Consider the following 14704-nt stretch of genomic DNA (forward strand, 5'->3'; position numbering starts at 1 on the left):
CAGTGGAGGGCTGGTGGGGGGCGGAGAGGACTCCCACCTCACCGGCAGCAATGAGGGACCCCTCCTTGGTTGCCAACAAGGCCAAGGGAAACCTGGACTTCTTCCCCCACCTGGCAGTAACTAGCCACCTCTTCCCTGATGGAGCAGTGTCAGAGAAAGCTAGCTAAAAGAGAAGATTTAAATAAGATCCAGGCTCATTACATCGTACAAGAATGTCCAGGTTTCAATAAAAAATCAGTCACCACGGTAAGAACTGGGAAGTTCTACAACTGAATGGAAAATGACAGTCGCTAGAGGCCAACACTGAGATAGCACAGACACTGGCAAGCACTGTTTGAGCAGATGAGAACATTCCCTGAGCAATTACACATGGAAAGCCAACGAAGGCCTACAAAGACTCGGCAAGGGAAGAAAAGATATAAAAAATGAACCAGACAGAAATCTGAGAACTGAAAAATAAAAACACAATAACCAAAATAGAAAGCAGGGGGGCAGACTTGAACACAGAACGGAGGGACAGAGAAAAGAATCAGTGAACTGAAAGATAAAATGATGGAAGTTACTCAATTCGAACAACAGAGAAAAATAGTTTTTAAAAAGTGAACAGAGCCTTGGGGACCTGTGAAACTATAAACAAAGATCTCATGGTTGTGTCACCAGTGTCCCAGAAGTAGAGAGAGATGGGTTGAAAAAGTATTTAAAAATAATGGCTGAAAACTTCCCAAGTTTGTAAGACATAACTTACATAACATAGAAGACATAACTTACAAAGAAAATCAAACCAAGACACATCATAGTCAAACTTCTGAAAATCACATCATAGTCAAAGAAAAAAATCCTAAAGTCAATGAGAGAGAAACAGCACTTTACCTATAGGGGGAAAAGCAATTCAAGTGACAGTGCATTTCTCAGCAGCAACCATGGAAGGCCAGAAAGAAGTGACAAAATATTCTTCCAGTGCCAAAAGAAAAGAACTGTCAACCCAGAATCTTATACCCAGCAAAAATATCTTTCAGGGATAAAGGAGAAATCAAGACATTCTCAGCTAGAGGAAGACGAAGAGAACTTGCTGCTAGCAGACCTTTCCTGAAGAATGGCTAGAGGAAGCAGAAAGGAAAAAATATGGAAGGATCCCTGAAAAAAAGAAAGAGAAAGAACATGGTGAACAAAGATAAAGGCAAATACAACAGAATTTCCTTCTCCTCTTTTAAATGTTTCTTTATTCATTTTTGAGAGAGAGAGAGAGAGAGCGCGCGTGCGCACAAGCTGGGGAGGGGCACAGAGAGAGGGAGACAAAGAATCTGAAGCAGGCTCTAGGCTCCAAGCTGTAAGCACAGAGCCTGACATGGGGCCTGAACCCACAAACTATGAGATCATGACCTGAGCTGAAGTCGGACACTTAACCGACTGAGCCACCCAGGTGCCCTAACAGAACTTCCTTCTTTTCTTGACTTTCCTAAATGATGTTTGAGGATTGAAGATAAAATTGTAACACTAATGTGGTTCTAAATGTCCGCGGAGGGAAAAATCAAGACACTTATACAATAAAACAGGGGAGAGTAGGGTGATGCAGAGGTAAGCTTTCTATATTTTACCCAAACAGGTCAAATGACAGCACCAGAGGCTGGGGAGAGTTACATTTACATAAACCAACACTGGAGACAACCACTCAGAGGCTACACAAAGAAACGCATTAAAAAACAATACAAATTGGGGTGCTTGGGTGGCTCAGTCAGTTGAGCGTCTGACTCTTGATTTTGGCTCAGGTCATGATCTCATGGTTCACAGGCTTGAGCCCCTCGTCAGGCTCCATAATGACAGCATGGAGACTGCTTGGGATTCTCTCTCTCCTCTCTCTCTGCCCTTCCCCTTGCTTATGCGTGCGGGCATGTGCACTCTCTCAAAATAAATAAATAAACATTTAAAAAAAAGAATACAGACTGTGTTCACTTCAGCAGCACATACACTAAAATTGGAACCAAAACAATACAGATATTTTACAACAATATAAAATTAATAAAGACGTATAGATAAACCAAAACCTAATTCTAAAAAAAAAAAAAATTAAGTAATCCACAGGAAGGCAGGAAAAAGAAAACAGAAAAATGAAAATCAGAAAGAAAAACAGAAAACAAAATATAAAATGGCAGATTTAAACCCTAACATATCAAAATTTACATTAAGAAGACAGTGATTTAAAAACATGACTTAACTGTATGTGGTCTAAACTCACTGCAAATCTACCAATGGAACAGGTAGAAAGTAAAAGGATGGAAAAGACACACCATGCAAACATTAATCAAAAGAAAGTAGGAGTGGCTTATTAATACATAAAGTAGACCTCAGAACAAAGACAATTACCTGAAACAGAGGCATATTACATAATGAAAAAGGGTCAACCCCAAATGAAGACATAGCAACCTTGAACATGTATGCATCAAACAACAGAGCAGGAAAATACATAAGGCAAAAACTGACAGAACTACAAGGCAAACAAGAGAAGTCCAGAATTATAGTTGGAGACTTCAACAGTTGATAGAACAATGAAACAGAAGATCAGCAAGGATATTAAGAACCAACCAACACCATCATCAACCAATAGGATCCATCACATTTCTCCAACACCCCCCCCCCAACAATAGCAGAATACACAGTCTTTCCAGTGCCACGGAACATGTATCACCATAGACTACATCACTCTGACACGCTCCTTTGTTCTTGCGCTACTTCAAACTTTGGTGGGGTGTAGGCAGGTTTGTGTGAAACTGGTCAGAGAGAAAGGAAATAGACCGATTTTGATGCCCAAGGCCAGTCTGCACAGGGATGTACCATTTCTCAGAGGGAGGATGGGCTTTCCGCTTACAGAGCAGGGCATGGTGGGACCAGAACCCGAGTGGGTGTGTTTCCCAAACCGCAGTATCGGTTCTTCCAGATGACTAGATCTGTTCACTTGTTTGTTTTGAAGGATAAAATATTTTTTGTCATCTGGATCAGCTGCTTCTACAATACATCACATGGTTATTCCCTGTTCGCAAAAAATGATTTAGAGCAGGGTCAGCAAGCTGCAGGCCAAATTCAGCCAGCTGCCTGCTTTTATAAATAAAGTTTTATTGGCACACAGCCACATGAATTCATGCGCACACCATCTGTAGCTGTTTTTGTGCTAAACCAGCAGAGCTGAGGAACTGTGACCCACAAAGCCTAAAACATTTGCCATCTGGCCCTTTAAGAAAGCGTTTGGAGACCTATTCCAGCAACAAATAGAAGTTAACCTTGAATAATCTCCGAAAAATTACCATTTTTACGACCATGTTCAGCTCCCGACAATAACAGTGGCGAGGGCCTAAGGGGACACTTTGGGAAGGCCTGCTGTTTTCTGACATCCGCTAAGACTGCAAAGCTGTGCCCCTCTTCCTATAGAGGCTCATACCCAAATCTGGATTCTTTTTTTCTGAAACAGGTAGAGAGGATTGCCATTCATCCCCTATTCAGATATACTGAGATTCCTCCATATCGAAATGCGCAGGTCGCTGGCTTTATATAATCTGGCCATCTGCATTGCTCGTGCCTTCGCAATGGGGCACAAATAAGATTTCCACGGCACACACTGGGCGGGCATTCGAGGGACAGCACTTGCAGTGTCACCCTTCGGGACCGCGGAGAATTTGTGGGCTTTGCACAAACTCTTCTGATTCCTAGTCACTCCCCATGGTTTCAAACCCACTCCCCTTCAGAGAAAAGCAAGGGCTGGCTCTTGTAAGCAAACAGAGCAACAAATCACTACTGGAATCCCCCCCCCCCACCTTTTCCTGCTGGTGGGACCCGCTGTGTCTGCATCCCCCACCCCCCTTGCTGCTCAGTGGGGAGCTCCTGGAGAATGGGGTTCGGGGGTGAATCCAGAGGACACAGGATTCTGCCCTCCAGGAGAATGCAGGGGAGGAGACAAATACAAACAAAAATGTAAAAAGCCCAACTCACCACACAAAGCAGAGAGTAATAACTAGCAGAGAGGTACAAACCGGGCTGTATAAAACTCAAAAGAAAAAGATTGCCGAAGGGCAAAGTACCAGCAGGGCCAGGCCTGGAAGGTAAGATTCAAACCCGGAAACAGGAAGGAAAAGCACCTGGCAGAGAGAGGCGGTGCTGAACCAGAAGGCAGCAGGTGGGGTGGGGACCATGGGGTCAGATCCGGAAGCCTTGAACACAAGCCCAGCACCGGCAACGGGCAGCCCGTGGCGCCACGGAGCCGCGCACATGGGAGACCCTTCTAGAAGAGCAAGCACCAATGGCTGTCTCCGGCGTGGAATCAGAGGTCGTCAGAAACTTGGAACCCGGGCTCAAGAGAAGTCAGGATGCAGAGAAAGCACTATGTCCGCACGATGCCGATCACGCCGACCGTGAAGTCAGGGTGGCTGTAGGAGTGAGGCTCATGAAACGGCCAAAGGCAGAAACCAACTTCACTGTCGGGAAGTCTGTTATGCAAAAATCTGGACCGTTAGAGAAGAAAAATTAAGGGGAGGGGGGTAGGAGTAAAAAATATTAACAGCATCCTAATAAACAAAGAGAACATGTTATCTTCTAAAGCATGAAAGACGGTTCCTTAAATACTAGTGTTCTTCCTTGAGGTAACTGATCAGAGGTGAGATGGATGGGTCACATAAAAGATCATTTTAAGAAATATTTTCAAAACGTTGCCAGATTAATCTCCCAAAGCGGCTCACACACCCGTCACAAGTGGCTCCGTTCTTTATGCCGCTTTGGCTTCAGTATCTACCCAGATGCTCGTCACCCAGCCTTGAATTGTTTACTTCTATCAACGGCCTGTATACGTTCTTTGCAATGGATTTTTAAAATCAATTTTTATATGTTTAAATGTTTTCTTGGGGAGCCTGGGTGGCTCAGTCGGTTGGGCGTCTGACTTCGGCTCAGGTCACAAAATCGAGGTTCATGCGTTCGAGCCCCACGTCGGGCTCCATGCTGTCAACTCAGAGCCTGGAGCCTGCTTCGGATTCTGTGTCTCCTTTGCTCTCTGCCCTTCCCCCACTCACGCTCTGTGCCTCTTTCTCAAAAATAAATAAAAACATTAAAAAAAGTTTTTTAATGTTTTCTTAATTTTCACCGGCTATCATATTTGTTGCAAATATCATCCCCATCATTTTTTAAATTATGGAGTCTTACCAAAAATATTTAAGATTTTTATTTATTGAAATAATTCAGATTTTTCTGTAGGCATTCTGGAGCTCACCTTGGTTAGGGAGGTCTTCCCACATTCCAACACTATTAACTTATCCTCTGTTTTCTTGGACTAATTTTTTACATGAAAATCTTTAATCCATCCAATTCTGATTTTGAGGAACTTTTACATTATCAATGAATGAAAAGGGCATTTTGTAACGTTCATGTAATGAAACACTGCACGACAAAGAAAAATCATGTCTTTAAGATATGCCAGCTCTCTGTTCCTAAATACACACCCAAGAGAAAAGAAAGTATATACCCCCCCAAAGGGACTTTTATACAAATGATCAGCATCTTTATTCATGCAACCAAACACTGGAAATGGCCCCCAAATCCACACAGTGAATAAACAAACTGGTTTACTCAGACAACACAGTATTACCTTGTGATAAGGAGGAACCGACCACTGATCATTGAGTGCAAAATGATTAAGTGAAACAAAGAAGCCAGAGACAGGAAGGGCACGTATCACATGATTCCACTTATAGGAAATTCTATTAGAAGTCAAATCCGTCCCCGGTGATAAAGCAGGGCAGAGACCGAGGGATGGGGCACAGAGGAAGGTTCTGGGGTGACTCGAAGGTTCTGTATCCTGATAGGGTGATGCTTCGGCAGGTGCATACACTGATCAAAATTCCCCAAACTACATCCTTAAAATGTGTGAATTTTACTATATGCAAGTTATACCTCAATAAAGTTGACCTTAAATATTAAAAAAAAAATTTTTTTTAATGTTTATTTATTTTTGAGAGAGACAGAGACAGAATGCAAGTGGGGTGGGGACAGAGAGAGAGGGGAGACACAGAATCCAAAACAGGCTCCAGGCTCCGAGCCGTCAGCGCAGAGCCTGACGCGGGGCTCGAACCCATGAGCCGTGAGATCATGACCTGAGCCGAAGTCTGCTGCTCAACCGACTGAGCCACCCAGGTGCCCCTAAATATTTTGTTATGTTTATTTACTCCAGGCTCCTGGCTGTCAGCACAGAGCCCCACACGGGGCTCGAAGTCACGAACCACGAGATCATGGCCTGAGCCGAGGTCCGTTGCTTAACCGACTGAGCCACCCAGTCGCCCCAATAAAGTTGACTTTAAAAAGTCATATTTTAAGTGAGTAAATGATACTATAGAAAACATTCTACACTATATTTCCCCAGCTTTTCTTTCATGCATATTCACATAGACAGAAACACCAAATAGTATTCACTGCCTGAGGGTAAGACTAAGGGTAGTTTTCGTGTGCGTGCCTTTCTGTCTGTGTTTTCCAGATTTTAAACTTTCCGTGTCTGTGGCTTACCTACGTTTTGCCTGGCACTGCACAGGCAGTATTAGAGACACGCTTTATAAATACGGCAGTGACCCGACCAAGGAGCTCACCATCAGCCAGGTGGGGCCACTGGGAGGAAGGAGAGGGTTCTCTTCTCCTCCAACCGTGGAGCACCAGCCGTGTCCACCCCCCACCACAACCCCCCGGGACACACACACACACACACACACACACACACACACACACACACTCCTGCCAGCCCCGACCCTAAGAGAACACATTCAGAGTCTGGGGGTATAACCCAGCTGTAGTTACAGTCTGTCTCAAGTTCAACTAGCACGACCCCCTTTGACACACGAGGCCTCTGCCCGGTTTCCTGTTTTCAGTCAGCTCCACTTCCGACCAGGCCGGCACCCAGGAGCACTTGCTCTCACCGCACGCGCCCTTAGGGGCAGTCCGCTCTGAGACCAGACAACTCTGCCCCCCAATTCCCTCGTCCTCACCTCGTCCTCGTCTCAAACACCGGGCCACGGAGAAAAGAGCACGTGCCTGGATCAAACCACCAGCTCGCTTTTGTACACCTCTTGCCTCTGGGAGCAGTCAGTTCACGGCTTCCAGGTTTCACGCCTGAAAACAGGAGTGATAGGGGCGCCTGGGTGGCTCCGTCGGTTAGGCGGCCGACTTCGGCTCAGGGCACGATCCTGCGGTCCGTGAGTTCGAGCCCCGCGTCGGGCTCTGTGCTGACCGCTCAGAGCCTGGGGCCTGTTTCGGATTCTGTGTCTCCCTCTCTCTGACCCTCCCCTGTTCGTGCTCTGTCTCTCTCTGTCTCAAAAATAAATAAACGTTAAAAAAAAAATTAAAAAAAAAAGAAAACAGGAGTGATATTCTCGAGACACAAGAGGATCGGGTGAAATGACCCACGGGGCCGCACCCCGCGGCCCTGACTCGGCTCCCCTCTCTGACCTCTCCTGTGGCCTGGTGCACGTCCTGACCCTACTGACCTCCAGCATGCAATCATCTGCCACGGGCCTGCTTCCCTTTTGCGGGCGCGGAGAAGCGAAGAAAACCCAACGAGCTGGCGCAGCAGTTTCTGCGCTGCTCACCCAGGGCGGTGGCTGGTGTCGGAAAACAGCGACGGGAACAGGCCTCCTCCTGGAGGAAGCCCCCCGGCCAGGACGCCCGCAGCCCCGGCCCCTCCAGGGAGAAAGCTCCAGATGAGCCCGCACAGAGCGCCTTCACCCTCCGTAGATGCAAAACAATACCTCTCCCGAGAGAGAGAACCAGCAGCCAGCAGACCGAAGGCGGCACGGCCCCCACGCAGGCCCAGAGTCTGACCACCAGAAACCAGCTGGCGAAGGGTGCCGGCGCTAAATGCAGGCAACGAGGGACTTCCCACCTGGACAACCCACGGGGGTGGGGTCTGTCCAGTGTCCACGCGGCGCTGAGGCTTGATGGGGCCACACTGCCAGTGGCTGGCGGGGACCAAGCTCACGTGTGGACCACCGGGGGGACAGTTACTTAGATGCCCCATAGCTGGGTCTCTCCACATGTACAGTACGAGAACACCTGCCCCGCTTGGTCTGTGTGTGAACACGACACGCGTGGAACGGCAGCGCGATGGCCGCACGGAAGGGACCCATTCTCGAGCCCAGAAATGTACAGAGATGCTCAAAGCCCTCGAGGCCGGGCCAGGCACCGTTAGAGCAAGACACGGGGCCCTGGTGGGTGGTGCAAAGGAGCCCCAGGGTGATACCTGATGCAAGACATTTCTCCCAGAGGGACATCAGCAAGATCGCACAAGAGTAAACTCTCAGACACCCAGCCAGAGACAGGCTCTCTGCAGACAGTGCTTCCGGTGACCCCAAGGCCGGAAACCAAGTGTTGGCCACGGGTCTGAGGCCGCCCTTGACCTCAGCCTCGCCTGTTTCGGCTCGGCCCACCCCTCCTCCAACCCGTGAGCCTCACAACCTCAGCGTCAGGAAGCACCTGGAGCACCCCAGGGTGTCCCAAACTCTGCCCACGAGAGAATCTGCCACCCCCACCCCCAATAATTAAAACAATAAACTGCTGCATCTTGTGCAGTGACTTCAGTGGACTGCAAGCCTGGACTCTGCTGCCCTCACTCAGCTTACGTGCCTCACGCACACCCCGCCCTGCTCGTCCCCCACTCCTGCCTGGCCAAGGCCAGGAGCCCCGGAATTGAGCTCCCTCTGTTCGCTCTCGGCGGATCCTTTAAGAATGTTAAGCCGGATACAGCCCTCACAGCCAAAGAGGAGTCCCATGTCAGCCCCTGGGATACCTTGGGCTGACATCCACCTCCCGCCTGGTTTTAGGGCCCTTACTCTTCTTCCCACCTGGACAACCTCTCCCCCAGGTGCATGGGTTTCTCCGGCTCTCTGCTCAAACGCCGCCCCCTAAGTGAAGGCTGCTGGCCCCACACCCCGGTGATGGGCCTCCACCGGCCGGGGTCTTCTCCTCAGACACACGCGCCCCTGCAGGTGCACCCCTCTGGCTTCCTTCCAGGGAAAATGACCCACTGCAGCAGGGACTTTTCCACAGGCACTGAGCCAGGGCTAGGATACCACCGCACCCTCCCCAACAGGCCCCGGATAAAAGTTGCACAAGAGAATGAATGAAGTGGAACACACCCACACTGGCCAGCCCGGGTTTCTCGGCCTTGGAAGCTTCCCCCTTCCCACTGTCCAACACAGCCCTCGGTAATCCTCCTCCTCCCTCTCGGGATCAAATGACATCTCATTAAGCCTCTGCCCTCCCTCTGCCAGCAGACAGCTCTGCCAGGGAGCCCCTGGTCCCTTCTCCTTGGGGAGAGTGTCCCCTGGGCCGGGTGTGTCCTTTCCATTTTTATCCAAATTACACTTCTCCGAAAGGAGAAGGCCTCTGAAGGTCATGTGTCCAGCCGGCTGTACCAAAACCCACTCCCACCACGCCCCCGCCCGCCCCAGCACATCCCAGACGGAAGGCCCCGAGCCCTCTCCTCCACTCTCTACAACAGCAACCCCCTACCCTGCAAGGCTGCCTCCCGGGTTTGGACCTGGGCGAAAGAAAAGCGTCGGTCCTTGGGTTAAACCGAAACCGAGCGCGGCGCGCCGGCGCCCCTGGGGATCCATCCGTATGCCCGTCTGCGCGATGCGGCCGCGACCGGGAGACGCGTCCCGGGCCGCAGCCCTCCCCGCCGGGGTGGCATCCGCACGAGGGACCAAGGGCGCCGGGTCTCCGGCCCTCCCCGCCCGCACCGCCCCGACTCGCCCTTTGTCACGGGGTCCCCAGAGCGCACAGCCCCCCAGGGCGCCGGGACGCGCCCCCGCCCCCCCACCCTGCCCCCTGCCCCGCCCCCCCCCCCAAGCCGGACCCGCGGGCTGCGGCGGCGACACTCACCCGCGCCGGGGGCGCCGGCTCCGGGCCCCGGGCTCCGCCACCAGCGCAGCAGCGCCCGCGCGGGGTCCAGGCTCACGGCGCAGCGCTGCCGCTTCACCCACAGCACCGAGCGCAGCGGCTCCGCCGCCCCCATCGCGCCCGTCGCCCGCCGGCGCCGCCTGCTCGGCCGGGCGCGGCGCGGGGCGGGGGCGCGGACGCCGAGGGGCGCGGGACCGTTAGCGGCCCCTGGAGCCCGACCGGGTGGCGGCGGCGGCGGTGGCGGCGGCGGCGGCGCGGGGGCGGGCGGGGCGCGCGGGGCGGGCGGCGCTGCGTCACCTCGTACGCAGGGCGGCCTCGGGGACGACGAGGGGGCCGGGCGGGGGTGGAGGGGGCCGGGAGGGGGCAGGGGAGGGGGAGGGGAGGGGGAGGGGGAGGGGAGGGGGCCGGGAGGGGGAGGGGAGGGGAGGGGAGGGGCCTGGGGTATGAGGAGAGGGGCCTAGGGGCCTTGGGAGCTGCAGGGAGTGGGGGACCGAGGAAGGGCGGAGTGGGGGGGAGAGGAGGGGCCGGGCGTGGGGAGAGGAGGAGGCCTGGGGTGCAAAGGCGGGGGCCGAGGGGTCCTGGGAGCTGCAGGCGGGGCGGGGGGGGGGGGGACAGGAAGGAAGGGACTGGATGGGGGGAGAGAAGGAGGGGGCCTGGGTTGCGTGGGGGGGGGGCGGAGAAGGGGTCCTGGGAGCTGCAGAGTGGAGCCGGGGGGACCGGGGAAAGGCCGGGTGGGGGGAGAAGAGGGGCTGGACGGGGGCAGAGGAGGAGGCCTGGGGGGCGGAGGGGGGGGGGACGGGAAGGGTCCTGGGAGCAGCAGTGGGGGGACGGGAGGGGCTAGGCGAGAGGAGAAGAGGGGCCGGACAGGGGATCGAGGAGGGGGCCTGGGGTGCCAGGAAGGGAAGGGAGTCGACCCGGGGGCCCTCTCTGGGGAGCGGGGAGCATTTGGAGGGCGCTGGTGCTGGTCCGGGAGGAGGTGGCTTCCCTTTGCGGCTGGTCTCTGGGTCCGGGTCACAGTTGCCGCGCGTGCAAGGAACTCAGTAGCCCCTCCCTGGCGGGTCGTAAAGACAGGCGGCGTCTGGGTGGCCCTTCCTCCCTTGGCGCAGAAATGCTGCCTGGGCCGTCTGCGGGGGCGGCGGGCAGGCCTGGCTCTCCAGGTGAGCGCAGGGCACCTAAGGCCCTTCGGGATGCCTTGTGGATGGGCGGCTAGAATTTTGGCATCTGCTCTCTGGGATCCCCCGTTCTCTCCAGAGCCGAGCTGGCTCTATCTTCCTCCTTGGAAGTAAGCCTGAAGGCCCGGACAGGCACCCATAGGAGGTGCCAGCCCTATTGCCCCCCTCCCCCCACCACTCAAGTTACCACCGTCTCTGCTTATAGGCCCAGCTCCGGGGTTACCGGGAGGCAGGCACTGCCCTCCCACATTCCGGAGGGGGGACACTTTTAGGCTCTGGGGGCCTCAGCGGTAAAGGAAGGAGAAGCATGTGAGGCAGGCATCTCCCCCGGGGCCCTGAACATCCAGGCTGAGGATAGACTTTCCCTGAGGAGGCTTGCTGGAGGAGGTCTTCCTCCTAAAGGCCTGGGAGAGAGCCGGGCGGCTGGGGGTGGGACAGACGGCTGACCAGGTCCAAGGATGGGGAGGTGCCCTCCTGACCTGTGTGCCCCCAGGGTCTTTCCCTCATCGCTGGCCTAGCTCAATCCTTCCTTCTGCTCAACCCTTCCTTCTCCGTGTGGGTGGCTGCCGCAGCCCACCCCAGCAGGGCTCCGGGCCTGCCCTCATAGCGTGTCTGCTCCTCCCCACCCAGCTCCAGGAGGACACAGACACATGTCTCCCCGTAGCCCTAGCGCTGAGACGGTCCCAGCGCATAGGAAGCACCGGTGTTTGTTACGTGCACACATCTGAGCCAGGTTTACCAACCAAGGAGCTGTCAGGCAAGCTGAGTAACTTGCCTGAAGGCACAGGGCTCAGAGTGACAGAGGTCTGACTGCAGGGGCCCAGGACAGCCATCTGCCTTTCTCTCAGCTCTCCCTGCCCAGCCCCGTGTCTCCTTGGCTCCTCCTGCAGGGCCTCCGCTGCCGATGGTGGAAGGGTGGGCCACCATGCCTGTGCTTGGCCCCGGGTGGCCCCAAGCCAGGTATGACCCCGCCAGCTCCCTGTGATTCGCTCCTCACCAGGAGCCCAACCCCCACCCCCTCCCAATCCAGGGAGAGAGGGTAGGGCAGAAGGCGGGGTGTGAGTCCGAGCCCCACCCTTGGGCAAACCATGCCCGATCTCCAGCCCGGTGGGGTGGACGAAGGGAGGCCGGGCCGGCCTCCCTCCCACGGCTGCTGCTCTGAGGCTCAGGAAATGCGGATGGGACACTGCTCTGGAAACCCTGCCGCAGGGCCTGCGGGGGCCGGTGTCCCAGCTGCAGCGTGTGAAGGATGGCAGGGAAGTGTGGGTGGGCATACAGGGCCTCAGCAATGCCAGCCTCCCTCCCAGGGCCTCCTTCCGTGGCTTCTGGGGGCTGGGTTCCTCCTGCCCCTCCCAGGTTATTTATTTAGAGACCCTTTAATGCCACACATCAGCCCGTGAATTCAGGCCCGTAGCCAGAGATGACTGGGGCCCCACCTCTGCAGGGTGGGGGGCAGGGGGGGCGTGGGGTCAACTGCAAAACACTGACAAGGCCTGGAGGAGGGGCCTCGGATGTGACTGTTTGGACACAGGGCCTTCAAAGAAGTAATTCAGGTAAAATGAAGCCACCTGACTGGTGTGCTCACCAGAGGAAGTGTGGACACACGCACGGGGAGACCAGGAGAACTCACACGCGTTGGGTCCGCCATACGAAGAGGCTGGCGGCCTATGAGCCAGGGAGAGAGGCCCCAGAGGAAGCCAGCACACCAGCGCCTTGACCTTGCGCCTCCAGCCTCCAAACTGAAACGGTGAGAAAATACGTTTCTCCTGTTTAAGCCGTGCTGTCCGTGGTGGTTTGCAGCCCCTTCCGCCCTGGGGGGCCTGGAGTTCTGGGGCTGGCGAGGAGGGACCTGGCCGGGGCAGGACCCCTCGCTTGTACGCAGGGGAAGAAGGAAATGCAGCGAAGGCCGAGTTGGCAGAAGACAATGCTTCCTGCAGTCGGCTGGGTGGGAGGAGTGCCGGGCAGGGGGTCAGAGCCCATGTGAGCGCTGTGTGCCCGTGACGGTGAGCGTGGCACTGGGGCCCTGAAGCAGGGGCCAGGCCCCTGCTGTGTGCTAAGTCCCGGTGGGGCCGGCACGGGCGAGCTCTGAAGGCACCCAGCAGAACAGCCAACGTGAACCTCCAAAAGGCCAGGGCGACCCAGCCCTTGGCACTTGGGCTGTGCCCTCAGCCCCCCTGATGGCCTCCTGGCCCCCTCTCTCACCTCTGTCCTGGCAGGAATGCCTTTCCAGCGCTGGCCCAGATGCCGTGCCTGTAACGTCTGCCTGGGAACCCCCTACTCGGCCTCTCCTTCGCCCCCCTGTCATGCCACAGAACCCCCAAGCAGCTCACCCCGTGAGGCTTCCACTCGAGCCGCCCCTTGTGTGGCCCCAGTCCCACCTGTGGTGCTGCAGGACGGTGTTGGTCCCCAGGCCATCACTGGCCCACTGTGTGCATGGCTGGCCCCAGCCCTTCACGGGGCAGACATGCCCTGGATGCCAGCGAGGCCAGAGGGCATGCACTCAGCCGCTCAGACTCTGCCCTACCACCTGTCCCTGTCCCGGGTCCAGTCCGCAAGCTTGAGCTGCAGACATCCTGACCAGCAGCGGCCAACACCCACCACCCTGTCCACCGGCCGGCCCCTCCTGGCCACCAGCGGGGACCTGGAGCTGGCAGCACCTTCTAGCACTGTCCCCCACGGAGCCTCTGACCTACTTTGCCCGTGTCCCAGAAGCCGCTGGCCTTCTTTCCTGTGACACAGCCACCTGCTTATCTTTCCAGGCTTCCTCCCCAGGAAGTCAGCCACGTGACTTGGCGCTGGACTGCTGCTGGGTGGGGCGGGGGACACCTGCCCCCGTGCACACCGGCTGCCAGGAATGCCGCCCTCTGCCCTCCGCCCTCAAGGAGGGGCCTTCCACCTATGGCCTGTCGAGGCCGATTGCCTGGAAGACACATCCTGGGCCCAAAGAGGCCTGAACGCGTAGAGGGTAAGCTGATAATTTACAAAACGTTCGCCCTCATGTTGCGCACACACGTGACCCCGACAGTAGCGGCTAGAAGTGGGAGTAAGTTACCCCACTCCACAGATGCAGAGACTGAGACCCACCGAACTAACCTCACCTGTTCGAGTTATACAGAAAGGGAAACGGAGGGGTGGGTGCTCCAGGGTCCCACCGGTGTGGGAGAGTCTGAAACATGAGAACAGAAGGCCCACAGGAGCTGCAGCCGGCACCCTCAGCAGGCATTGCCCCCCACCCCTGCTCCGGGCACCCCGGTGGGGCCTCTCTGTTCCACCCCCCGGGGCATGCCGGACCTGCCCACCGAGGAAAGCCCGGGGCAGGGCTGGAATAGAGGGTGGCTCCCAAGGGGTGGTGGCCACAGGGTGGGAACTGGAAAGCCTGGTGAGGTGGGGCCAGCCGGCCACAAAGAATACCACAGGGGGGGGCAGGGATCAGGACTGCTGGCACGTCTGGGAGCTGTGGGGAGTGCCCAGCAGGGGGAGGGCCCCGAAGGCCCTGGATCCCGTGGGCTCCCCAGGCCTGCCGGGGTGACCGCCTCCATTGGCGGGGTGCCTAACACTTCCCGGGAGCCTAGGGACCAGGGTCAGGGGGCTCCAGGGGCCGGCAGGGGACCTGGGAA

The 14704-nt window shown here is 55.7% G+C and overlaps 1 protein-coding gene across 1 annotated transcript in view; it reads right to left on the reverse strand.

Annotated features, from left to right (window-relative positions):
• CERK (ceramide kinase) overlaps positions 1–12014 on the reverse strand; it is a 49245-nt gene extending 37231 nt beyond the window's left edge. Inside the window, exons 1-2 of the mRNA XM_047867355.1 lie at positions 11981–12014; positions 9898–10293 (exon numbers count right to left, since the gene is read on the reverse strand). Coding sequence (XP_047723311.1) covers positions 9898–10293; positions 11981–12014 — 430 coding nt within the window. The remainder of the gene's footprint in view (positions 1–9897; positions 10294–11980) is intronic.
• Positions 12015–14704: the final 2690 nt, after the last annotated feature.

The sequence above is a fragment of the Prionailurus viverrinus genome, chromosome B4 (assembly GCF_022837055.1).
Source record: "Prionailurus viverrinus isolate Anna chromosome B4, UM_Priviv_1.0, whole genome shotgun sequence".
In the NCBI taxonomy this organism is placed as follows: Eukaryota; Metazoa; Chordata; class Mammalia; order Carnivora; family Felidae; genus Prionailurus; species Prionailurus viverrinus.